The sequence below is a fragment of the Lissotriton vulgaris genome, assembly GCF_964263255.1.
Source record: "Lissotriton vulgaris chromosome 9 unlocalized genomic scaffold, aLisVul1.2 SUPER_9_unloc_2, whole genome shotgun sequence".
Taxonomy (NCBI): domain Eukaryota; kingdom Metazoa; phylum Chordata; class Amphibia; order Caudata; family Salamandridae; genus Lissotriton; species Lissotriton vulgaris.
The window spans coordinates 573894-601687 of record NW_028240617.1 but is presented as its reverse complement, the minus strand read 5'-3'; the positions used below and the strand labels follow the sequence as shown (position 1 = coordinate 601687).

At 45.8% G+C, this 27794-nt stretch overlaps 1 protein-coding gene across 3 annotated transcripts in view; it reads left to right on the top strand.

Annotated features, from left to right (window-relative positions):
- The window catches only part of LOC147672942 (nuclear receptor subfamily 2 group C member 2-like), a 343617-nt gene that overhangs the window by 67464 nt on the left and 248359 nt on the right, over positions 1 to 27794 (top strand). For all 3 annotated transcript variants that reach the window (XM_086947899.1, XM_086947900.1, XM_086947898.1), the window contains exon 4: positions 13378 to 13480. In XM_086947899.1, the coding sequence (XP_086804025.1) occupies positions 13378 to 13480 (103 nt within the window). The remainder of the gene's footprint in view (positions 1 to 13377; positions 13481 to 27794) is intronic.

Below are 27794 nucleotides of genomic sequence, written 5' to 3'. Positions count from 1 at the left end.
TCTTAATATGGCTGGCGGTGTCTGACAGACACCGCCAGCCATGTTAGAGCTTTTCCGCCGCGGTCGGAAGGCGACCGCGGCGGAAAAGCAGCGGACGGATTTTGAGACCCAGGGCCATCCTAATTTGGCGGTGAGTCTTCTGTGCCTCCGCAGCGGTTTTCCCGCATTCCTCCGGGCCGGCGGTGGCGGAGGATGCGGGAAAGCCGCGATCCTAATCAAGCCCTAAATCTTTCTGCCATTAGGTGACGGTTTAAGAGTTCTAGGCAGGCCATAGCTTGTCCAAGAAGCAGAAAGTAGCACCTGAACTTACCATGGTTCTTGTATCTGAAGCATAGTAGATGCCACCTGGATCAAAGTGAAACTCGACAGGGAATTATAAAACAAGCCAACGCTAAAGAAAAAGTAGTACACTTACCAAGAGGTATGGCCCATATCGGAAGGATCCAGGTAGCACAAGCAGTCGCCAGGGCGGGGCAAAACAGCCCCAAGGCGGAACAACAGTACTCTATTCCCCTACTAAAACTATAGAATTCATGAAGGCGGACCAATCAGCCAATGAAAAGAGGTGGGTGTCTTCAAACTTCCCAGACAGAGTACAACAGTCTCGCAGAGCAGTGTATGCACGCTGCCTCTAGGCTCGACCTAAAAATGAGTGCACTTTATTGCCAGGGCTAGTGGCCAAATACTTTACTCTGTCAATATTTTCCTAAGGTTCCAACAGACTTCCCACCTTATCAAACCCGTGGTTCTAAAGACTTACTTTAAAAAATCCATCCAATCAGATGGGAAGAGCGCTTTATACTCAGGATGTAAAAACATGTATTAAATTCCATATTGAAAGAAATACAACCTTCCGAAATTCTGATCAACTTCTGGTGGCGTTTGCAGCACTAAAAAAGGGGCAGGCAGTATTTTCAGATGGATTCACACAATTAGCATGAACTGGGTGGACGGGAGGTCTTCCGTTATTTACAAATCCGTCATGCCCATCTACCCTCTCACAGTTGGGGAGATACCGGAAGCATCACCCTTGGAAGATAGATTACTCTCAGAACCACTGCAGAAAAAAGCAATACTACTGACTTATCATAAGTTATGCAATAACCTGCCAGGCCCACATCTGAACCTTCACGAGCAATGGCAGGCGGACATAGGCCTACTAGAGGACGAAGAGTGGCAAGCTGCACTTATGTCTCCTAGAGAAGCAGCCATTCCGCTTAAGTTCCAACTTATCCAACGGAAGGTACTGCATAGATCGTATTTCACCGGGGCCACAATTACCATAATAGGGTACAGAGACAATGCATCTTGCCTTAAACAGTGCACAGCGGAGGCTACCATATATCACACTCTCTGGGAATGCTCACGCATTATGGTTCTCTGGGAAGAAGCCACACGCCATATGCATAGGGCCATTGAGAAAGACATCCAACTGACACCGAAATTGGGGCTTTTAAATATTTGAACAGACCTCACTGAAGTGGAACAACAATGGGTCACCTTGGGCTTTACCCTGTAAAGCATGTGATTGCTCTGCACTGGGGTGCGGCCGAGGTGCCGTCTGCAGGGGGATGGGCTAAGGAGCTAGACAAAAGCAGGATCACAAAAAAAGAGGTGTTTAAATCCAGAGGATGCCCAAGAACTGGGACAAAAAATGGGGCCATTGGAACACTTATCGGAGGGAGATCTGCACCTCTCCTACTTCGGAAATGGAGTTGCGAGAACAACAAAGGGACAGGCGCTTATGAAGAAATGTATGTTGATGTACAAACTTAGGTAAACTATAACTGCATTGTATGTAAGATGTATTTAGTGCTATATACACTGTAATACTAGTGACGGCACAATTTGATAAAATAATAAAAATATTTATAAAAGCCGTGAAAAAGTTGAAAGGCCATATACTACAAAGGTACAACCTAATTTCAAAAGGAGCATGGCAACCTCTACAGCCCTTTTCTCTGGTGTTTCATTACCTGATATCTGTAAGGCTGAAACATGGACAACGGTTCATACATTTACTAGACACTGCTGTTGAGTCATGATGCAGCTGTGGGTCAAGCAGTACTTCTGCATTTATTCCAAGAAGGTGAGACAGTTTGCATTTTAATGCATGCATTGAATGTTTTTTATAAAGTATGTTTTCAAACGTTTTTCTACCTCCACATATAAGTTTTATACTGCTTACTATTCGGATACAAGCATGTGAATCAATGAAAGATTCAATACTGGAAAAAAAACAAGTCACTTACCTGTACACTGTGGTTCCCAATGTATTGATGCATTTCATTGATTCACATGCGACCCTCCCACCTCCCCTTTCAGGCGGCTTACCTCATTGGATATCTCTTGTTCATATATGTTTACATTACACTTGTGCTTGGGAAATCTGTGTTGTGCTGACCCTGGTGGGAAGGGATGATGCGAGAGCTGTTCTCTGATTGGCTAAAGTTTGATTATTTCTAAAATTATGTAAATTGGCTTGCAATGCTACCTGTTTAAAATCTCTTGTATGAGACTTTGGTTAGCACTACTGATTATATTTACTGTGGGACTCCCACCTCAACGATGGGGACGATTCAAGCATTTGAATCTATGGAAAATATCCATACTAGAGAACCAAAGTGTACAAGTAAGTAACTTGTGTTTTTTCCTTACTTTTCGGTAATGGAAAGTTCTGGAATCTGTAGGAAGCCACACATTTCCTACCACCTAGCATTCACCCAAGTCTAGAGATAAAAATGGTACCTAACTTGTGTAGGTAGGCATAGTGCCTGTCACAGGAAGAGCCTCAAGATGACGCATGGACACATCACATTTTTTCACTCTTTTTTGCCCTATCTCAGCCAGTACCCTGCTAATTTTTGGAAACTAGACACCTGGGTGGGGTGATGTGCTTGACTCTCACCATTTGTTTTACCCAGAAGCCCATGCAAACCTTAAACTTTGATTTAAAAACATTTTCCTCACATGTCTGTTATGGAATTGTAGGAGGGCAGGCCGGATAAACAGACGTGGAGGCTGTAAATAGTGGGCCAGTAGGGCGGTCTTTATTCACTAATAAACAAAACGTTGGCAAAGATAGTGTCCTTCAGAATCAAGTCAAGTCAAGTCAAATAATTTATATAGCGCACTACATACCCAGAGGGTCTCAAGGCGCTTAGGGGGGAGAGGAGGATTACTTGTCAAATATCCACGTTTTAAGTTGCTTTCTAAATGCTAGGTGGTTCTGGGTAAGGCGAAGGTAGGTGGGGAGTGAGTTCCATGTTTTAGCTGCCAGGTATGAGAAGGATCTGCCTCCCATGGTGGTCTTGTTGATGTGGGGTACAGTGGCGAGGGCATGGCTGGAAGAACGTAGTTGGCGGGAGGGGGTGTAGAAGGACAGTCGTGAGTTGAGGCATTCTGGTCCGATGTTGTAGAGTGATTTGTGTGCGTGGGTTAGTAGTCGGAAAGTGATCCTCTTATTGACGGGTAGCCAGTGGAGGTCTTTCAGGTGGCCAGAGATGTGTTCGTTACGCGGGATGTCTAATATGATCCTGGCTGAGGCGTTTTGGATTCGTTGGAGTTTCTTCTGGAGTTTAGCGGTAGTACCTGCGTAGAGGGTGTTTCCGTAGTCCAGTCGGCTCGTGACAAGAGCATGGGTGACTGTTTTTCTGGTTTCGGTGGGGATCCAGCGAAATGTTTTTTTGAGCATGCGAAGAATGTTGAAGCAGGATGAGGATACGGCGTTGACTTGTCTGTTCATTGAGAGTGAAGAATCCAGGATAACGCCTAGGTTCCGTGCGTGGTTTGTCGGGATGGGTGCTTTTCCAAGGGCTTCCGGCCACCAAGAGTCGTCCCATGCAGAGGGGGATGAGCCTAAGATGAGGACTTCTGTTTTGTCTGAGTTCAGTTTCAGACGGCTTTGTTTCATCCATTCGGCAACTTCTTTCATTCCTTCGTGTAGGTTGGTTTTGGCGGTGCTGGGGTCATTGGTGAGAGATAGGATCAGCTGAGTGTCATCCGCGTAAGAGATGATGTTGAGGTTGTGTTGGCGGGCGATGTCCGCGAGGGGGCTCATGTATACGTTGAAGAGGGTGGGGCTGAGTGAGGATCCTTGTGGTACGCCACAGATGACTGGTGTAAGCGCAATCCCAGTTCTTCTTGGGAGTTCTTCTCTTCGTCAAGGGTTGTCCCTCCGGTGGATGGTCTTTCCAAGGAGCCTCAGAAGAGGAGAGAAAAGAGGGAGCCGTCAGTGTTTGTAGGGTTTATCTTTAAGGCTTTGTAGACACTATGGTCGCCATCACCAGACCCGGTTGGTGCAAATAATACTTGGGTAAAAGACAGGTGTGAAGGGATGAGGATCATATCGGAAGCAGGTCAATGGTCATGCGGGATGTGCATAGGAATAGACATTTGTGAGGGGTTTGAGTAGGGGAAAATGCCACACTAATATAGGGGTCTATTATCACGATGGGTAGTGCTATGGGCTTTTATACCTTGATGCCAACGCCTTGGTTTTTAGCCCCTAAGTACGTTTCTGGAGTCGCAATTATCAAACAAGCTACTTACAACAAATAAGTGGGCTCACTCGGCCATCTAGTTTATGACTTCCTTGTTCTGAACTCACCTGCCACCTTTTTGTACACCTCCCGCTCCCCTCCTATGCACTTTTGAACCTCCCGCCACCCTCCTATACACCTCTGAACCTCCTGCCTCCCTCCTATGCACCTCTGAACCTCCCGCCTCCCTCCTTTGCACCTCTGAACCTCCCGCCGCCCAGTCCCTTCCTTCCCCCTGGTTTTAGAGACTCACCGGCTCGAGTTGCGGCTGCTCCTCAGCCACCTCCTACGGGACCACCACTCCTCGTACCACGTCTTGTCCTCTTCCTGGTCTCCCGCGTCTGCTTCTTCAGCGTCGGTCCGTCTTCTGGCGTCTTCTCCTCTTCCTACATCTGGATCCGCTTCCTTCTCCTCGTTTCCCGCTGTATCGCGCCCGCTGGTCTCGTCTCTGACCCTTTTCACCTCTTGTGGAATTCTTCTTCCAGGGTTATCCCCGCCCTCTTCCTGTTGCGTATACGGCTATACGGGGAGAGGACAGGGAGGAGTTGCGTTTCTAATTTGTTTTACCCTGTGCTGAAATCGGGTATTCTGTATTGGAGCAGGTACGTGTTTGGGGTGTTGAAGGGGTGTATATTTCACCATCGGGCTTGCCGGGTTCGTCGTCCCCTCACAGGAATATTCTGGAATCTGTGGGGAGCAATTTCCTACCTCTTAGCATTTTCCAAAGTCTCACAATAAAAATGGTACCTCACTTGGGTCATTAGGCCTAGTTCCCACTACAGGAAAGGCACCAAAACGCAAGACTGGCACATCACATTTTTGCACTGAAAACTGTGCCTTTTCTTTTTGCTGTGCGGGTAGCTGTGTATTATGGCCCCTTTCTCAGCCACCACCTAGGGAAATCTAGCAAACCTGAAGATTTCTTTTAACTCCTAAACCTGGGGAATCCAGGGTGGGTTGACTTGCATGATTCTGACCAGGATTTCCTTCCCAGAAGCCCTTGTAAACCTCAAACTTTGACTACAAAAAGCTAATTTCCCTCACATTTCTGTCTTGGAAAGCTCTGGAATATGTGGGGAACCACAAATTTCCTAGCACCTAACATTCTCCCCAAGTCTCCAGATAGAAATTGTACTTCACTTGTGTAGGTATGGCTAGTGGCAGCGACGGGAAAGGCCCCAAACCCAACATGGACACATTGCACAGTTCCACTGAAAACTGGCCCTTTTTTTGCAATGTTTGTAGTTGTGGAGCTGAGTCGGCACCTAGGGAAACCTAGCAAACTTGCACATTTTTTAAACTAAATACCCGGGAATTCCAGAGTGGGGTGACTTGCATGGCTGTCACCAGGTTGTCTTTTTTAAAAAGTAATTTTATTTAGTATCGAAGAATAATACAAACATATATACTGGCTGGGAACAGCACAAAATAGCAATACATATGCATAGAAAGTGGGACACAACCGATGTCATGGTTATACGACACAATGAAGGTACAGCAGTGAAATGGCGAGTACATAGAAGCGGCAAAAGAACAGGTAATCAACACGTCCAGAATCCCCAGCATGCTAACTTGTTCATGCCTACCCTTCGTACAAAAACATCACAATTGTAGGACATGGGCAGTTTACAAATCAGTTACATTCTCTCCCTCTGTTTCCTCAGTCATCTTTCCCACTAGATATTACTGATATGAGCCCCAAAAACACTTTGGTCGACTCTGTGACGGGGGTGAGGGAGGCTTAGCAAGCAATAACCCTATTGCAACAACTTTCCTAACACTCGTATCGACCTCATCATCATGGCCCAATAGCGCAAGCCTCAGGTCCGGTTCAAGAGTAAATCCCGTAATTTCACTCAATGCGCAAAATGTTTTTTTCCAATATGCTAGGATCTCTGGGCAGTACCAAGCCATGTGCATGGCAGTGTTGGCATTCCACTGTATTGCGGAGTCCATATCGACAGAACCTCTCTGGCGTATAGTACACTGTATGTATATATTTAAAATGAATGAGTCCATGTCTACCATTCAAGGAAATGCGCTTAGTCGCCAGCATAACCCTGTCAAGCTCTCTCTGCCATTCCTCACCAACTGTGGTCTCCTGGACTCTTGCGCATATCCATATATACTAGACACTAACCTAGCGGCGTAGGAGTTCGTATTAAATAAGAAAGCGCTGGCATTGCCGGGGGTTCCTGCACGTCTTCTCCTAGCACCTCACGTAGTGCATGTAGGGCTCTGTGATTTTAAAAGCGGATTAGAGGCGCATCCACTATAGACTCCCAGTTAGGTACAACATCCCCCCCCCCCCCCCCCCTGAAAAAATTTGCCAATCTTAGTTATTCTCAATGTGCGTAGTGTCTGGGCTATATTTCTCTCTCTACCCATCGGGAACCATGCACACCATTCTGGAAACGCCTGTGGGGAGTACAACTAGGATCCTGATGATTGACTCTCCAGCAAGCTACGCCAAGCACGAGTCTTGGAGTTTAAGGAATCAAAAACGCTGTGTTGCTACACTGGGTCACGGAAAAGTGTCTGAGGAAGGGCCATGTAGTTCATAATGCACATGTGTAGTCTGTGCAGCTCTATAATGCAGTTCAAAATCCGGCGCATTAAGTCCACCCATATTGTATAGCTCAGTGAGAATGTCCCACCAAACCCTCGGCTACCCACCATCCCAAACTTGCTTGGTCAGCAAAGGATAGGGAATAGATTCTGTGGGAGAAGCATTGGGATATTCTGAAACAGATACAGAAACCTGGGTAGTACAACCATCTGCGCAATTTCCCATTCAAGTCTCGAGAGTCTTTCTCTCAAGGTCCGGACTACTCCTTCATGTTTAGAGATGGTTACACCTCTAATGAATACTTTAATAGCTTTTCATACAGTGGCAAAACAATCTACTGAACCAATATTATCAGTGAAAAACTCTTCTATGGCTTGTGTCAGTTCTGCCTTAAAGACCGGATCCAGTAAGAAGTATGAGGGGGACTCTCCAGAGGAATGATGTGAATTTTCAGGTATGTAGCTCAAAGTCTAGCATTACCGTAGAGTGATCTAAGTAAGTTCTCGGAAGTTAATTGCATGTAAGGACACGGGATAGTAAGCTTTAGACATCAACCAAAAGTTTATCCAAGTGGGTATCGTGGGCAGCAGCATAGTGCGTTGTAGAACTGCGGGTCGTCATAATTGGGACCATAAATATTACCAAGTGTTACTGCCAGGCCTTCTTCGTGGCATTGGGCGATCAAAAATCTGCCACCCGGATCTGCGTACTCCTCTTGTAAACTGTTACCTGATTTATTGTTAACCCATATGAGAACTCCCCGGGAATGTGAGGTGAACCCGGCTGAGTAACAATGCCCCTGTAACCTGCGGTGTGTGAGGAGACCACTGCAGGGCTTAAGTGTGTTTCCTGCAGTAGTGTAACGTCTACTTGGTGCCTCTTAAGGTATGCAGCCACTTTACAGACTTTTCTGTAATCATTTAAGCCTCTCACATTCCATGTTAAGAACAGCACCCTATGTCGGACATATTGATCTAGCACAGGTTGTTCCACATCACCCATAACACTTCAAATATTCTCATTTGTAGATAATGTGCTACCAGCCAGCAGCAATATTCATTTTCCAATAAGCACGAACATACTAACAATCAAAAAGAAACCCCTGCCATGCAATGCAGACCTAAACAGAGCATAACCGCAGCAATACCCCCCACCCATGCCATCAAACCCTGAAAATAAAAAATTAAAAAAAAACACAAATAACACACTGTGGGGCACACATGGGAGTGAATATTACCAGCAAAGCATCTCCACTAATAGCCGAGCTGGTCCAGCATTAGGCAGCACTTAATGTATATGCCTATCGCCACCCTAAGGATACACGCCTGACACTTCAACCATCTCACTTTGACAATAGTGACTGAGTTAAACTGTGCGCCAATTAGTTCCAGACAAAGAATATCAGTGGAAAGCAAGCCTCTCCTTCCCAGCCTATACCCAATTTTTAGGAACTGGAGGCTAATGCAACCTTGTAAAGGAACCGTCTTACCAAATACACTGGGCCTATTAGCTGTGTGCCAATTCCTTGGTCAGGCCCCACCCCAGTCAATTGGCGAAGGAAAGAATTTTATCTGCAGATTGACCTCGTTTAAGCATGACTTTAGTACCTCATCAAGATCCCCACCCTTCCTCAGGACAAAAACTCTCCAAGGTTTGGAGATCAGCAATGTACATGTCACTGTTCCTTTGCGCCCAGAGTGTCATCTTCCATATTGGAGGAGGATCTAGGGGAGCCCCTCCAGGGGCTACCACCATCTCTTTTCCTAAGGAACTGCAGAGCTTGTTTCAGATCTCTGAAGACATGCGGCTTCTCCTCCTCTCTGATTCGCAGTTTCGCTGGATACATCATATTATATTCCATGTTGAGGTCACATAGCTTTCTTTTAACAAACAGGGATAAATTGTCAGCATGCTTCTTGCACTTGATGAGTAAAATCCGGGTAAAGGGCCAAATCCATGCCCTCGTATCTCAATGACTTTAATTCTCTAGCCTTGGGGAGCGCTGCGTCGCAATCTCTATAATTCCGGAGCCTCGCAATTATAGGACCAGGGCTAGCTCCAGGTATCAGCCTAGGGGCAAGAGAGCGGTGAGCACGCTCCACTACAATAATGTCTGAAAAAAATGTCTCCACCCAATAACAAAATGAGGAATTGTACTCCATATTGTTCCATGTTGGCAACATTGATGGACTTAGCCACTCCTACAATTCGCTCATTGTTTGTCCGTGAACGTGCCTCTAAATCTTCGGCTTTGGCTGTGTGGAGCAATTTATCCATTTTAGTGTGTGCTAGCGATCTCACATTCTATGCATCTTTGGCATCTGAAACCCTCTTCTCTACTGTATCCAGTCGCTCCATATGTTTATCTAGCCGAAGGAGAGGGCATCTATTTTACCATCTATCTTCGTCAAGCTATGCTGCATTTCCGCAAGATTTTGGTTTAGGTCCGAGTCCTTGGCAGGGTCAATGGGCTCTGGACCAGAATCAGATGCGTTCCTGTCGACTCTTTCTGTCTAGGGATTCTGCACATTCAGACTGGAACTTGGACTGCGATCTTTCAGTTTGCCCATTGTGGAGGCCAGCCAGCCCAGTGGAAGGTATGCTGCCAATTGCTAGGATGAATGTGCAGAATTTCCTTCTTTCTAGCCCTACCATCTCTCAGAGAGAACAGTCCAATGCAGCAGTGTCTCTGATGTCTTTTGTCCTGAATGTGGGCTGTGAAAATAAGGGCACCAGGCCGCCCCTGATGTTGAGATAGGGGGGGCCCGGCGAGGCCTGTCATCACTGGCTAGTATATACTGCTTCCAGAAAAGTAGCCTGCAGGTATTGCTGTACTTGCTGTGTATGTTCTTTTTTAAAATGTTTCCCTATAGTGTTACTTCCAGGAGCCACCTGCTATGTCCAGAGCAAGGCAGGCTACCCCCCAGCTTGGAGACAGCGCGAGGAGGCACCCACACTGTAGCGTTCTGTGGAAAGGAACCGGTGCAGCTATCTAGGCCCCCCACCGGCCGCACCACAGCAGTCACCTTACTGAAGCAAAGGGATCACAATTCTATAAGCTCAATCCCCCTCAGGGCACAACCTGCCCCATCTTGGCGCCCGACACAGCAGGCCTTCAGTTCAGGTTCAGTGCGGCCCTTTGAGACTGCGGCACTCCTCATCGCCCTGGTCACCTGCCGCACATGCAGTCAGGTCCGCTGCAGATCTTTTTGGTCCCCTTAGTGTTGTCGCACCGTCCAGAGCCAGCACCCGATCACGGACACAGCCGGCTGCACACCGGTGAGAGAAGCTGCCCAGCTACACACTACTGATTCAGGCCTGCAGGGCACGACTCACGGAGTGGCGTAGCACAGCAGCTCGGAGTCCTGCCAGCAGTCAAAAGCTTTCGGCGATTTTTCTCTCAGCCAGTTGATGAGTAGCTGGTACAGTATTTAATATGTATATGTGAGATCGACATACGGATTATGGCGGATTATGTGCTGGGTTTACAGAGCTCCACTAAATTGCGGCCGTCTTGGAGCCAGGCAAGCTCCGCCTGTCACCAGGTTATGTTACCCAGAAGCCCCTGGAAACCTCAAACTTTGACTAAGAAAATACATTTTCCTCACATTTCTGTGATGCAGTGTTCTGGAATATGTGGAAAGCCAAATATTTTAACTACTTGCCATTCCTTCAAGTCTCCTGAAGAATGTCACCTCACTTGTGTGGGTAGGCCCAGTGCTTGTGACGGGAAAGGGCCCAAAACGCAATGTAAAAACATTTCCTGTCTCAAAAATGACCTGATTGACAATGTGGGTAGTTGCGGCTTTTGGCCTAGGGCTCGCCGGTCACCTAGGGAATCCACCAAACCCAGACATTTCTGAAAACTAGACACCCAGTCGTGTCCAGGGGGGTGTGCCTCACATGTATCCCGCAAAGCTTTCTTACCCACAGTTCCCTGCCAACCTCAAATTTTGCCTAAATTGCACATTGTCCTTGCTTTTCTCTTACGTAAACTTCAGTAATCAGAAGGAATCTTCAAAATTCTTACCACCCAGCATTCTTCCACCTGTCCAGATATAAACGCTGCCAACTTGTATGGCTGGTCCTGGTGCCCGTGACAGGAACAGATCACACCAAGGCCAATGAGTGCCAGTTTGCATTAAGGGTGAAATCTAAATTAACTTTTAACTTTGATTGGAGTATTTCCTGGGATAAGTATGGAGCTGTGGCACGAAAGAGGATTTTGAGCACTTGAAAATCTTGTCCAGAAGCTAGAACATCAGGATGGAATACTGTTTTGCTAAACTGGATCGAGGTAAGTTCGGAATCTGAGCCATTTGACTCCATGGACATAGAGTTCTGAAATTAACTTTTAACTTTCTTTTGGACACGTCTTGGGATAATTTTCTTTTTATAGGCTGGTGCAAGAATATTGTGCATGGCACATAAGGATCATGGAATGTGTGTATTTAGAGACTCTTAATTGCTATAACAGTGCAGTGGGATTTAATTTTGGAATTGTTTAAACTGTTCACTTTATTCATCACTTTACTTGATTGTTAAAGGATAAAAAGTAATAATAATAATAAAAAAGTAAAATGGTAAAATAAATGTGGTGTCTTTTTTGGATGTCTGTTGCTCGGGAACTGAGTGCAGTGAAAGGAAATCCTTTACTAGATTGACAAAGATTAAAACCAGCATATGTGTGTGGCAGCGCAGAGGAATGAGATGTGCTTGGTTTTGAAGACACAAGCAAATGTACTAAAATCAGTACAACATTAAAAAAACTAGGCAATGATACACATTTGATGTAAACATTACAAAAAAAGTTTCCTTACCAAACAAATGCAACTACACAATCTGCAAATTTGCCAATGCCAAAATCGCAAGCAGCATACACCACAAAGAAAGGCTAAAGCTTTGCACTACAATAAAAAAACATGTATTTTACAAAGGCAGAATAAGAAATGAAACAGTTAGAATCATTGCCCCGTTGAAGGGGAGCGATCCTTTTCCATGAGGTCATTACCCCATAAACATAATTTTTATATTAATCCCTAGTGTCTGGTGGGTTTCCACCTAGCCTCCCACCCACTGGAGGGTCAGTTCGGCTGTTTTTAGGAGGGCGGAAATTGGCCAAAACATTTGTCAAAATTTTTGAGGCAGCGACCTTTGCCTATAGAGCTGCTTCGAACAAAAAAAATCCCTAGTGTTAGTGGATGCGTTCCTGCTGCGCGATCGTGGTCCCACCCGCAATCCCGCAGAAGGAATGCCCTGAAGAGAGACACTGGGGGATAGGAAAAACTCTCCCATGCACCCCTTCCCTATGTGCCTCCTCCACCCTGATACCTCTCCTAGCAAGTGGGCCTACCTGAAACAGTTCCTGGTCCCACAACACTGCAAGCAAAGGTCTTCCAGAGTAGTCCAGCTGTTTAAAAGGACGTTGGCGGGCCGTGCATACGCTGACATCATCACCACGTTGTGGGAGGGAATGGTAACGGAAGCAGTTCCTTTGCCACCCCCTGAGGGGGCATGGGGCAGTGGGCCCGCAGGGGATGCACTAGCGCTTCCCCAACTGGTGGGTGCCAGGACGTGCTGGCCTATCCTCAGTGGTTAAAGGGGAGCTACATACCTGAGTACTGTGTCACTATTGACTTGAAGTCGTAAAGGAACTCTAGGCGTAAAAAATCCAACTCTATATTTTTTGCACTTTCTTTTCCTCTCAAGTCCCTTCAAGTTGAATACATGAATTCTGAATAATGTGAATGGATACAATAATTTTAAACTTTAAAACTATTTGATGTGAACATTGCAAGAAGTCTTGAAAGTACCACTTATAATAGCAGGTTATCCTATTCCAAATGGTCAGATCTCAATTACTAAACTAACACTTAACACATTCTCTGACAAAATATAACAATAACCTTTAAAAAATCTGGCAAAACTACAATCCTTGTTTTGTCGAGAGAGAGATGCATCAAAAAATCGACTTCAGGTAGTAGTATAGAATATTACCATCTAAGGAATTAAAAAACAAGCTGATTTAGCCTGAGATTTCTTTTATCAGCCCTATCGCGGTTACCAGTTGCCCTTTGAAAAAGGTTCTGTGTCCTTTACTTACAGGGCGGTCGCTAAAGTGTGTCAATTTTCTCCAAAAATCATTTACGAAGATTTGATGAGTGCAACTTGGACCTTTTCAATTTAATTAAATGTTCAGCTCACAACATTATTGGTACTTTAAATGCTATGTTCTAAGACTTTAACTGATTTCCTATTACTTTTTAGATTGTGACAGATGCAGCCTCTGTGGAAAGATTGTTGGGTAAAACTGACTTACAACGACCACAGATTATAGAATACTGTGTAGTTTGTGGTGATAAAGCATCTGGTAAGTTGTATGGGTATGATTAAAAAACAACAGTGTTTTAATTTTTTTTTTTAATCTTGCAGTGGGGGATAGATGTTTGTGTGATTGGAAGAAAAGTATAAGGGAAAATCTGCTTAAGAATTTCAGAACAATGTTATCTGTTATGTTATGTTATCTGTATCTTTTATAGCGCTCGGCTACTCCAAGGAGTGTCCCGGCACTTTTATTGTTAACCTGTAACAGAGAACACAACAGGGCAAATAAAAAGGACCAGAAATCAAAAGAAAGAGCATATCTAGAGAGCAAAAAGCCAAGTTTTGAGGCCCTTCCTAAAAGCTAACAGGTTGGAGGTACAACGCAGTGACACGGGCAGAGTGTTCCATAGCTGTGGCGCCAACAGCCTGAAAGACCGGCCACCAATGCGTGCCCTTTTTACCCGAGGAACCACGGCAAGGAACAAAAACTCGGATCTCAGGGATTGGACAGGATGGTAGAAGGCTAGACTCTTTTGAAGATATTTCGCTCCAGAAGCGTGAAGAGCCTTGTGAGCCAAGGTCAAGGCCTTAAAAACTATCCGCTTCCGGATAGGCAGCCAATGAAGTGACTGCAGGAGGCCGGAGGTTCTGGCTCGCCCGTAGAGGCCAAAAATGGCCCGTTCTGCCGAGTTCTGGACCACCTGCAGCCGTTGCAAGAGATACTCCGGCAAGCCGAGATAAAGGACATTGGAATAGTCCAATCTCGAGCCAATTAAGACCTGAACCGTGATCTTCCAATGATCTTCCGGGAGCAGAGGAAGAAACTTGCGGAGCATCCTGAGGAGGCCAAAGCTTGTACCCGTTAAGCCCAGGATCTGTGATCTCAACGTCAGGCCATTATCGATCTTAACCCCCAGATTCTTGGCTAGCTGGGATGAGCCTGCTGGAGGAAACATGTTGACAGGCCACCATTCCTGCCAATCTGGATCAGACCGACAACCGAAGAAGAGTACCTCAGATTTATCTGAGTTGCACTTGAGGCTGTTAAGCTGGAACCAGTTAAAAACAGACCCAAGGCACCCGCGGATACTCTCTCCGTCAAAATCTGCCCCCTTCCCACACATAAAGAGGAGCTGGGTATCATCGGCATAGGATACGATCTGGGCCCCAAAAGACTCCACCAATGCCGCCAGAGGGGTCATAAAGATGTTAAAGAGAGTCAGGCTCAACACTGAGCCCTGCGGGACTCCGACTCCCAATGGCGGCATCACAGCAGAGCAAGGGGAGGCCCAGACCGTTTGTCGGCGGCCAGCCAAAAAAGATCTAAACCAGCTGAGCACCGTCCCCCTCAGACCGATCTCAAATGCCGCCGACAAATCAAGCATCACAAGCATAGCTTTGCCTCCTAAATCCAGTACCTCCTTGATTGCCTCCGACACTTCCAAAAGCGCCGTTTCGGTGCTTAAGCTGGTACGGAAGCCGGATTGGGTGGAATGCAACAAATTGTGGGATTCTAGAAAATTGGGGAGCACAGTGTGCACATGCTTCTCCAAAAGCAGGCAGGAGAGAGATGGGCCTGTAGTTGGCAAGAACCTCAGGATCTAAACCAGGCTTCTTGAGTAGAGGAATGATCATCGCCTGCTTCCAAGCCTGCGGGACCACCCCCACACCCAAGGAAAGATTCAGAATGGGATTCACCAAAGGATTAATGACCTCCGCCACTTTTGCCAAAAATTTGGCAGGGCACGGGTCAAGAGGTGATCCGGATTTTAGTTTGGCCATAAGTTCCAAGGACGAGGAAACTGAAAGTGGCGGAAATTCTGCCAGAACCGGATCCGAACTAGCTATTAACCCCTTCCATGCTGGTGACGAACCCCAGCCGTCATGCACTACGGTGCTCGTGTGCTGATGACGGCTGGGGTTCGTCATGGCCCGCCCGTGTTCGGCCGGCGGCCGCACACGGGAAAAAAAGCGGCCGCATCGAAGGGGTTAAATCTGACCCGCCCTCAGTGCTGGGAGATATTCCAGCCACCCTCTGGGGGAAAGAGTCCTGGATCGATTTTATCTTGGTGGTGAAAAAGTTAGCAAGGGCACTTACCCACGGCTCCGAAGGAGCTGCCTGGGTCGAATTCGTGCGTGGGGCCGTAAATTCCCTCACGATAGTAAAAATCTCTTTGCACGAGTTGGAGGCAGTCTCAATCCTCTTTGCAAAATAACCTTTTTTTTCAAGGAGGATGTCACGATGGTAAGCTTTGACAGACGTCCTGTAAGCAAGCTTGGCCGCGGAATCATACTGTGAGCGCCAAGCCCTCTCTGCCACCTGGCACTGCCGTCGCGATGCCGCCAGTGCTTCAGTAAACCAAGGGACAGAGACCCATTTAGCTGTTTTTCGGGGGGCCATCACAGGGGCAAGGTCGTCCAGTCTGTCCATCAGCCATGCTTGCAGAGACTCTAAATCCCTTTCCAAGTCTCCCGACATAGGACAGGGATGACCCAGACATGCCTGTGCCAGCATTTCCGGAGTCACCCGATGATACGCCCTAGGTGCTTGACATGGCTGCCGAAGAGCAGCACTAGATGGGTTTTTTTTGTACCCAGCACATGAAATTTGACCAGCCGGTGATCCGACCAGAGCACCGGCAAAGGTGCCGACATCTCATTAAGGGTAGTGGAAAAGACCTGATCCAGGGTATGGCCTTTTTCATGCGTCGGTCCAAAGAGATAAGGAGAGAGGCCTAAAGGAGCTGTAACATCAATCATTTTAATTGTGTCTGCGTCCAGTCCATCATCCATATGGAGATTAAAGTCCCACGCCAATACACAGTGCTCGGAGCTCAACACCAATGCTGAGACTACCGACTGGAGCTCTTCAAAAAAAATGAAGTGTTAGCAATTTTGTATTCTCCATTATAACTTAAAAACTCAACTCTTAAATACATTCTATTTATTTATTTATTTATTTATTCAGTGTTCTATCTAGCGCAAACTTGACCCCTTGAGGTATTAGAGTGCTTTACAGTAAAACGTATTTCATTAGTACATTTCGATAGTAGGCATTGTACACACTTTAAAACGAAAAAAAATCTTCTGGTAGCAACACAGACATTTGCAAATTCTCAAAATATGAGTCTAAAGGATCCATATTGTAAACTAGTACATTTGAACAAAGGTTTGCGAGAACCTATATTTAACAGGTATAAAGAGCCCTTTGCAAGAGATGCTCGTGAGGAGATAAGCGAAAGTTTCTCGGTAAATCTTACAAGATTGTTCAGTAATGGTTAAGTTAGGAATTTGCTCATTAGAAAGATCCTGGTTTCTTTCTTGAAACTTGAGAAGTTCTGTATCTTTCTGATGCTTGGAAACAGAGAATTCCAGATTCTCGATGCAGCTCCTGAAAATGTTCTGTCATAGGTTTTTTTCTGCTGGAAGATCGGTGGCTTCAGTACTAGATCTCTGGTGCTCCTGGAATGTCTGCTTCTACTGCGAATCTCCAATTTAAGAGCTAGATACCTGTGTTTTGAAGTGTATCACATTTTATTCTAATAAAACCTGCTTGTTTTCCAAGAGATCCTAATGAATAGTCATAAGCACTAATCAGTCCCTTCCAAGCATGGGGTCTATGAGCACTTTAACAAAATATAAACATGTGCATACCTACACAATAACTTTCTGTAGAAAAGAGTTCCACTGCATTGAACATAATTGTGTAAAAAGAGGCTACACAGACCGAATTTAATATAATTTTCATTTTAAAAGCATTTAATGCAATAAAATAGTCACTAAAAAAGTGACTAAAAGGAAATCTTTCTCAAACCTTTTTAAAAGTAAAGAAAAGGTAATGAAGTTCAGAGTTATCAGGCTCCCGTGCAAATGCATACAAACACTGACACTGTGCTCTTAAGGGCCTATCATTTTGCGATTACTGTGTTTTTCATTGCAGAGAACTGTTTATTTCTGTTTAAAAACGTGTTATTTAACATAAAACAAGTGAATAACTGATTACATCAATTGTATGTTTCTAGTATATTTTTCTGATTTGCAAACGTGTCATGAAGTGGTGATAAGCTTATGCCCGTCATAATAGATAAATATCTGTGTGATTGTTTGCTTTACATATAGTCCACAAGTAGCTGCAAGAACACTCTGACACCCTAGACGCCCTATGGTCATTGTTTAGGTTAGGAATAATTCTGGGGATGTTGTAAAACACTATGACCATTCCCGTTCAGATGCCACTATTTTCTTCACTTGTCTTTTCAGATGTGTGTCTCTTTCATAGAAAGTGTGACATACCCAGAGATACTTATTTAGACATTTCTATTTCCTTTATACGAAGGGGTTAGGTTTTTATTTTAGATTCTTCTATTTCTTTGAATATCTAAAACATCATAGATGTTTGCATTATGTCCACTTATTGTCCAGGATGTCATGTTTTTATTGTTTAAAGTTATGGAAGTTTCAGACCTGTGTAATAATGTTAGAAATGTCTGGATCCTGTGCATTTTGCCATGCTCCTAGTCCTAGAATTGGGGAGAGAATGCGGCCTAACTGCTGAGGGCAGTCGACCTCAGAGCCAGGGAACCAGGTTTGCGTGTCGGCAGGGACGCTCAACATTCTGCGATTCTGGGCAAATCACTTAATCTCACAATGTGTAACAAAAATGAATGTGTCCGTCTGTAACGTAACTGGTGCACATGTAAAGTGCTCTGATACATGTGGGTCTAGTTAGCGCTATATAAAACTTCACCAAAAAAAATGTGTCTTCAAAATATAACATAAGAACAATACTCTGATCCTTTCAAAACCCCAAGTGTCGGCCTATAGTTTAAAGAGAATACTTCACACAATTGAGATAGGGATCGGCATGGCTCTAACTTCCACCTTAAGCTCTCAAGAACTCTCTAAAAGACTCCTGCGAGACTCCGGGTAAGCACATTCATTGACTGGTGCCAGGCTGCTTTTGTTCTCAAACAGATATGGTTGTCTTTGACCTTGTGCCCGATATAGCAGCCATGCTGTTCAAGATAGAACAACAGACTGTGTTGTTTCAAATCAGGTATTCATACCACCTCTAAAACTCGAATAGTAGGCTTATTATTTACTGATTCTGATAGACCTAGGAAAGCGCCTAGAGATAACATAGAGAGCGTGTTTGGGCTACAAAATTTGATTACCATGTTACCTTTTCCCCTGTTGTTTTCACTGTCAGGAACTGCATCGCTGCTTTAATCTTCTGGAATGTTACCATTCATATTCATTGTGTGCGCTAGATTAGGAATTTAACTTACATATTTTAATAATATTCTTTTTCTAGTGATCCATTAGGGTATAATTCATTAATGAAAGAAAGTTTGGAGCTTCACTTTGTCCCTGAACTCATCTTATGAGACTGATTGTTACCAGGAAACACCTGCTGTGCAATAAGGCTCATTAGGTTATGTCTGAGTTACAGTCCTATTAGATGTCTAATTTCTATTGGTGCATTGACTATGTCCTTGTACCAGGGGATTAGAAATTCAACCCCTCGGTTAGGAGGGGTCTAAAGAGAACCCATTAGTCTTTCCCCACTGATGGAAGTTAGGTTAGTTCTTTTTTCCAGCTCCTGGTAAACAGGATCCTGGAGCACTGAAATCTGCATTTTTGATTTGTGTCTCATTAGAAATCTTTCCAAACCTAATATTTGTTTATTCAGTCAATGTCTTTTAAGGTTAGAAGGGTGTTTAAATATTTTCTGATAGAAAATATCCCTTTTTCTGTCAGGATGCCTTCACTATTAGTGAAGTGCCCTGCTTGTGGGAAAGGATCTACCAAAAGGCATTCGCCCTGAAGACTGCAGCCACTGTCAGAGGTTCAAGCTCTTCGATGGGCACATCAACAACCTCATCAGAAACAGTCATTCCCACCACACAATTACTCAGCGGGTATGGGAGACCAGCAACCATCTGCAGCCACAAGAAAGCCCCTGCTAAACAATGACGTCTCTCTTCTATTCCCGTTGTTTGTCACTCTGAGGTGGGACAATTATAGTCCATCGTTTTCAAGAGTTGCTCTTGGTAACAACAAAAAGATGGAATTTGAATATTGATCATAAATGATATTCTCTTTGATGCATTTCTCCTTCTCCCACTATACCACCGAAGAATTTCTCCTTTTCATCAGAGGTTGCTTCGAGGGGAAATGAGCATCTTATGAAATTACTGGGATGACATCAAAGGGCAAGCAGTATCCGCACGCTACGAAGTCCATGCCTCCCCAAAGTTTCTCATGCTTTTTGGCACAGCCTCCCAACTTGGTTATCTTCTTTTCAGCATTACAGCAGAAGTTCATACCTTTCAGCCAGGTAGATAACAGTAGAGGTTTTGGTGGCCACCAGTCCTGAGCAATGTCCTGTTTAGCTACATGGTATCCAAAAGCGGCAAGCAGTTTATCATCTAGGTAACCATCCATTATCTCCAGAAGTACCACTTTAGGGTCCAGCTCTGCCACCACTTACAGCGTACGTGTAATCTGTGCGTGAACTGAGGCCCAGTAGGCTTTCATAACCAGGCAAGACCAAATAACTTGATAGAAGTGCCACAACGTGTGCAGCTAGGTGAGGTCGCGCGCCACATCTTCCAGAGCCTAAGTGGGCTATAGATATATAGTGTAAATAAGAATCACACATTGCTTTTACCCAATGTTAGGCTACCTCCTGCTGCTCCCCCTCTGCTTAAAATGGCTATCTTGTTCTGGAAGTGGACGCTACAATATACTAAACAAGCCCCTCCATATTCTCCTAATATCCCATTACTTGGGATACCTATGGACACCGTGATAAACACTGCCCGTAAAGTTATAAAATTGATGCAAGAGTGAGTGACGACAATCGGGGCATTGTTTCTAGATAAGACACTGGCAGATCATGACAATTTCACCCGCACACATGGGACCCCCAGACGTTGTTTATTCTGCATGCCACCATTATATATTATATTAAACACCACTGGTCCCCTGATGGAGTGGAGCCTGCTACTCATGAACTAATACACGCAATGAATGGGGAAAGGGTGACACCTCACCCCCTGGTTGTACAAAGGTATTCGGTCACATGCCAGAATATCACTCATCCCTCTGCGTACAAAGTGGGGTGGGGATTTGGGTAGGAATTTCACGGATAAAGAATGGGCAACTATATTGGAATTTCCTAAAAAGGTATCTGAAAATGCTAAATTTAAATACATATAGTGCATGATTCTACATAGGGCGTACCTTACACCATACCTAATTAATCCTATATACTGGAAGGCCCGTCTCCCTTGCCCCCGGTGTCAATCACCCACCGCTGATATTCTTCAAATGTTATGGGATTGCCCAAGTTTACGAGAATACTGGCACAAAATTGGTTCATTAGTACAAGACCTAACCTGCACTGAGGTATGGACAACACCAGAGGCAGCTCTCTGGTGCTGTCCATACCTCAGAGCCGTGTTGTCCATACCGTTGCCCGAAAGGGAAGAAAGTAAATTATCACTTTGCGGATCTGGCCATCCTCATAGCGAAGCGTGCATTAACTCTGATATGGAAATCAGCCCTTCCCCCTCGCCACTTACTTGGCACAGTGAAACGATTTGCTGGGGTAGTGCAGAAAGTGTCAGCATACGTAACGAAGAATCCAGAGGATTACCTAAAATACCCTTATCTCTGGAATGGGATCAGATGCTATAAGCACTAAAAACTATAGACCCAATGGAACCTCCAATCTCCCAAGGCGCAATACCATCCTCCCCATTAACGCCCTGACACCATGACTGACCCCTTTTAATGCCATATATTGTGCAATACTGCACTGCTTAGGACCCCTTAATGGTACATTATTCTCCCATTTTATAGTTATTCGCAAGAACACATACCTCTTTTACTGTGAATATACATGGGTGGGAGGCCAGAACAGTGGGTGGGGGGAGGAATCTTTAGAATAAGAAATGTTAGTTTGTAGTGTTAAGTGTGGAATGATTCACATAATGTGGAGTTGTTTGTAAATTATAATGAACAAAACACCACATACAGGGGAAACGCTTGACGTGGTGAAAAAAGTTCTTCCGGGCCGCGGTGTTGACTAAATAGGTTGCAGGCGGGGAGTCGTCAGCGTGATTATATGCGACGTGAAGCTTTCCCTCCACCGCGTTTGCCAATGAGGAGAGACTGTCGTCCTCTGAAAGTACAGACCCCAGCAACTTGCTACTTGGGTCAAAACCGGCTTTAAGCCGTAAATATTTTGGAATAATTTTCCTTATATTTTAACTTTTTCACACATTATTCCTCACAGCTGGGTGCACCTTAGCGCGTGCATACCACCGGAGGATCACTGTCCTTAGGTCCTGACGAAAGCTGAGCGACTTGGGCTCACTGAGCAGAAACATGTCGATGTATGTATGTATGTATAGGCATTTATATAGCGCACTACTTACCCGGAGGGTCCCAAGGCGCTTCGACCGCTGCGAAACCCTTCCTGGCTTCCCTGAGAGATGGTCCCTTAATGGGTATCTCCAGGGTGAGACCAGGCATCCCCGGCGGTCTGGTGGGGCCGTTAGTGAAGATGAGGCAAGCTAATGCCCAGAGTTGCCGAGTGTGATCGCTGATCAGAGTGGGCACCGAGGCGAGAGAATTATCGAGTCCGCTGACCCTGGTCCAGAAACCTGCCGCACCGGGATTCGAACCCTGGTCCCGGGCCGTCCTCTGCTCTCGGGTCTGCCGCCTCTAACCAGTGAGCCACACTACTTCACTCGACCATTTTTTCACTCAATGGACTAGGTGTCTTTAATTATTGAGACCTACCCTATGTTTCCACTTTAAATTGTTTTTAACCAGTGCTGGTTGGACTTTGAATAAAATAGTTGACTGTCACAACTACGCACTTTTTAATTATTTACACTCACTTAGCACAATTTGGTTTTTCTGTTTGCACCCTCAACACTCACAACAACCAGCTCCGCTGCAAAACAGGCGTCGTAGCACACTGGAAAGAAGCTAGGTCTTTCCAGTGGGAACCCAGTGATGAAGCATGTCACCACTAGGTGGTGAGTGAGGGTTCTTACTCAACCTATTTTTGGTTCTCCTTCACTTTTTGTCTGTTTTTTTCACCACGCCAAGAGTTTCCCCTGTATGTGGTGTTTTGTTCTATCACTCTTCTGTTGTTTATGTAATTATTCCTTTGGGGTGAGAGAGTGATCTGTCATACCCTTACTCTCTTTTTGTTTATTAGTTATTGTAAACTATAATGGTCATCTCCCGTGAAATGTGATTTACACATTGTTGGACCTAGAGTTGTCAGGTCACCTAGGGTAGCCTGGCCTAGGGTAAGACAATCAGTTATTAGAGGCACATGTGTAAAGGTTGCACACCACCCAGCAGTAACTCAATACAATTCCACTCAAAAATGACACTACACCGGTAATTATGGAAAAATATGGATTGTTTTATAAAAATAGGTTAATTTCACTTTATCTTTTTACACCATTGTTTCTCCTTTAACTCCTTTTCACTTTGAGTATTAAATAACACTTTACAAATCCATATTATGCTTGTTTTGTCAGTTTCTTCAAATTCCACACTCCTTCACCCACCAATTCACCAGTAATGCTTCACAGTCAATGGAGAAGACAAGTGATTTAAAGAAATTAATATACATAACTCCCACAGTAAAGCATTGGCATTCTACAAGTAATTTCAGGAACTTCCACGGTTGATTACTTTGAATTTTAGCTCTCGCCCCCACTCAATGCTAACTGGAAACAGACAAGCCAGATCTAACTTCTACCACAGGCTAGCTCACGTTATATCTGCCTCAGTTTTCAAAATCACAGGAATTCTCCCACAGGGAATTGGCACAACTCAGATAGGCAGTTTAAGAATCAGGTCTTGTTTTAACTTTTGTGCAGGATAGTGTTCACTCTGCCCTCTGGAAGGAACTGTTCTCTTCTAATGACTCCTAGAAGGCCTGTTACTGAAGATGAATAATTCCCTGTCTGTTTCTTGAAGCTTTATGCTTTGGTCTGATGATCCCCTTTGTCTAGACGCCCACAGGGAACTCCATCGATATTCCCTTGGCAACACCACCGCTTCAGCAGTGGAAGCCCACCAGTCTGACACAGCTGGGGCGGTGCAGTTTACTCGGCCACTGACAGCTGGCCGGCCTAACAGGGAGCGCTACCCCCTCGTTCTCCCTTCCGCAGATCTCAACTGGCAGGACTACGGAGGCCTCTGGAGACAGGGGCCCGCTTCCCCAGTCACTCGTTAACCGTTTCCCCCCTCCTTCCACCTTACTTGAGGCGACCTGTCGCAGAGCGAGGCACAGTCCTTCCGCTCTCGTTCCTCAACCACTCTTTGTCCCAATGACGAGACCAGCACCCTCACGCCAGTCGCGAGGGAAGCCCAGACTGCGGCTGCCGGGGAACCAGTCTCCTCCGCTGCTCACGCTAATACCTCGTCGTTGGTGCTTCCGCCCATGCGCGGAATAGTAGCGTCTCCAGACGGCGTCGCCTCAGCCGCACAGGATTCTGCTTCGCTCTCGGGTCTGCGCAGCACCCAGCACTATTCCGACTCCACACAGAGATTGACGCCACAGAGTCTGCGTGAGGCCAGTGCTCCTTCGCCCATGCGCCGAACCCGGCAGGTCTCAGAAGGCACACCTCCACTTCGGTGGTTTCCCGGGCAGCGTAGGGAGCCTCGATTCCTTCCGGTCTTCCGTTGGCTACCTGGTAAGGTGATCTGATGAAGGGGGGGGGGGACTTCCTTCACAGTCAGGGACTTAAAAACAAGAGTTTAAGGGTTGAAAGGGGCCAATTGGTTACCAATCGATTCCTCCAGTCAGCGACTCCGATAAGAGGGTTTGGTCAGGGGCGAGTGGGGGAACCTCTCCACGAAGAGGCTGCCTATCCCACTGACAAGCTAACTACTTCTTGTGCGTCCACCTCCCTTCACCACTGCCTCTCTCCTCAAGCTCAATGAACTGCACAAAATGGCTGCCTGCCCTCTGCCCTTATATAGCCTGTCCACCCAGGGTCCAGTAGGGTCCAGAAGGTTCTGGAAGGCTCTATGTTATCCTATGGGGCTAACTCAGAGGTTGGCAGTTATGGCAGTTAGTAGCCACCATTTTAGGTATTCCCAGATTTCAGTCAGGAAAGGCACCTAGGCCTCAAGGAAAAGAACCATGAGGGCAAGAACACCTAACCCCCAGGACAACACCATCAAAATAATCCAGTGAACACAAAAAGATGAAAAGAGTATGAGGGGCAAAAAGGGGACAAAATAAATAATTAATAGGAGGGGCTACACAAAAGGCCAGACAGGTCTAACACACATGGACAATGCCCGCAATGTGGTACTGTAAGAAATGAATATTTGTATATATGTATGTACCACAAACAGCGGTAACATTGTGATACCATTTGAATATGATAAAATTAATAAAATTGTGTGGAAAATAAACTTTGTGTAAATAGGAAAATTGAACGAGTCGAAGATTAGAGGGTATGGCAAGTGTGCACATAGCCATCTTTGCGTCCCACCAATCCTTTTTATCGAGCTCCCCCAAATCAGTCATCCAACTCTCTTTGAGCTTTAGGAGAGGGTCTTGGTCATTTAGGAGAAGTTTTCAGTATAGTATGGAAATTCCCTGTCAACCCATAGGTCCCATTGTCACTTTCATCTCCAGGGGGTTAGCTTCAGGGACTTTCGTAAGTAGCTCTTAATACGTATCAGCATATTAAGAGCTACTTACATGTCGCAAATGCAGGTATGTGAAGAATTGTGAGTAATGGAGGTTGTATTTGGATTTGAGAAGGTCGAAGGAAAAAATGTGGTCCTTGTCTCACAGGTCTCCCAGGGGGGTAAACCCTATCCGGTCCCATCCTCGGAACCTCTCCAAAAGTATAACCCATTCTGGCTTTGTCCCTGTCGACAGAGGAGTCTGCGCTGTCGGTATACAGAGGCATTGGATGTGTGTAAGTGCCTCCCTCCAGCATAGGAGGGGGAGTTTGGAGATCTGTGGTACGGAAGCAGGGGGCTTCTTCCCATAGAGTAGGTTGTGAATATTCCAGTTCTCAAGCATGTTCACTTCAAGGCACCAAGAAGAGTTATGGCAATCTCAGAATAGCCAATCATTAATCTGTACCGTTTGTGCCGCCCAATGGTAGAGGCGGAGATCAGGGACGCAAAGGCCGACTCCAAGTGGAGCACTTACTGTGGGAGACTCTGGGGGACTTGGAAGCCCAGTAAAACCTAGCCATGGGTTGTAGATCTGGGAAGAAAGAGGGAGGGAGAACGAATGTGTAACTCTGCAATATAAGAGTCTGGGCAAATCTAGTATTTTGTAAAAAGCAATTCAGCCCGGTAGGTTCAATAGAAGGGTGGACCAATTGTCAAGGTCTGTGCATGTGCGCCTCAGAATGTATTTATTTGAAAGGTTGTATAAAGTTTAAACATGACCCATAAGGGTATCAGAGCACTGCACAGCAGAAAGAGGATACGATTGGTCACTAAAAAAGCAAACATAATATACATTTGTGGATAAACAACCCAGTTACAGAAAGAGCAAACCAAACATGTGGAGCATGTAGCTAGGACATACATTGCATCCAGAGCATGCCTCAAAGAAGGAGATAGCCCTGTTGTCTGTAAGATATCAAAAGTTAGTTAGGTTGTCTTCAGGACGATTGTCGCAGCTGGTTATTCAGGAGAAAACCTTTGACTTGTTTTTTGAATGTGGAGGTCGAAGGGTTAGAACGGATATCGGGCGGAAGAGCGTTCCAACTTCTTGGGGCCAGAGAAGGTTTGTTGCGACATTGAGGTACCAAGCCGTCTGTTGATCTGATCCAATGTGCATGCCAAGGTACTTGAAAGGGCCGGAGTTCACCCTCAATTTAGTTTCAAGTTGTGGCGGGTGGGCCACTAGGTGTATGTATTGTGACTTTTCCCAATTGACGTGCAACCCAGCCACTTCTCTGTAAACTTCCAGCATTCTGATAATTCGTGGCAAATTCATCTGAGGGGACTGCAGATAAAGGAGCATATTGTTGGCATAAAGCGGCACTCTATCCTCATTGTGTGGGAGCCAGGAGAAGCCTTTGATCTGGGTATCTGTTCTAATCCAATTAGCCAGAGGTACGATCACCATGGCAAAGAGTCGCGGGGACAAGGGGCATTCCTGCCTCATGCCGCACTGGATAGGGAACCGCATGGTAAGTGTCCCATTGACCCGCACTCTTGCTGTGGGGCAATCGTACAATGCCTCAATTAGAGCGAGGAAGCTAGGTCCAAAGTTCATGCGGATATTTGAAATAAGAAGGGCCAATGGACCATGTCAAATGCTTTTTCATAATCAGTGAGGCGGAGGGCAGATGGGCCAGATAGCGGTTAATGTGGGAAAGAGCAGTCTGGAGTCGACATAGACAATGCTGTGTGCTCCTACGAGTGGTACAAAAGGGGGTGGTGATGGACGGAGCATCTGAATCAATCAAGCACTCACACCCAGTCAAAAGATCTGGGTTTAATCCATCACCGTTCTTTAGCCCACTCTGCCACCCCAGTTCAGACATGGCTATATGCAAATCAGTCTGACCCTGTGCCTCATGGGAACAGTCCAGCCCGAACTGCCAAGCCATGTCTTCCCTGGACCGGAAACAAGCTTCCGAGGACCGGTTTCTGGCATTCCAGCCGTCTTCAGCCCGGCTTTCTTGAATCCAGTGGCAAAGTGAGCAAGGGACTCACGTCTGAGCATACCCTGCCACACTTATGGCGGCCAAAAGCGGTACAAAAGGGGGTGGTGATGGACGGAGCATCTGAATCAATCAAGCACTCGCACCCAGTCAAAAGATCTGTGTTTAATCCATCACCGTTCTTTAGCCCACTCTGCCACCCCAGTTCAGACATGGCTATATGCAAATCAGTCTGACCCTGTGCCTCATGGGAACAGTCCAGCCCGAACTGCCAAGCCATGTCTTCCCTGGACCGGAAGCAAGCTTCCGAGGACGGTTTCTGGCATTCCAGCCGTCTTCAGCCCGGCTTGCTTGAATCCAGTGGCAAAGTGAGCAAGGGACTCGCGTCTGAGCATACCCTGCCACACTTATGGCGGCCAAAAGCGGTACAAAAGGGGGTGGTGATGGACGGAGCATCTGAATCAATCAAGCACTCACACCCAGTCGAAAGATCTGGGTTTAATCCATCACCGTTCTTTAGTCCACTCTGCCACCCCAGGTCAGACATGGCTATATGCAAATCAGTCTGACCCTGTGCCTCATGGGAACAGTCCAGCCCGAACTGCCAAGCCATGTTGTGTGCTCCTACGAGGCATAAAACCATTTTGATCTTCATGGATTATCTTT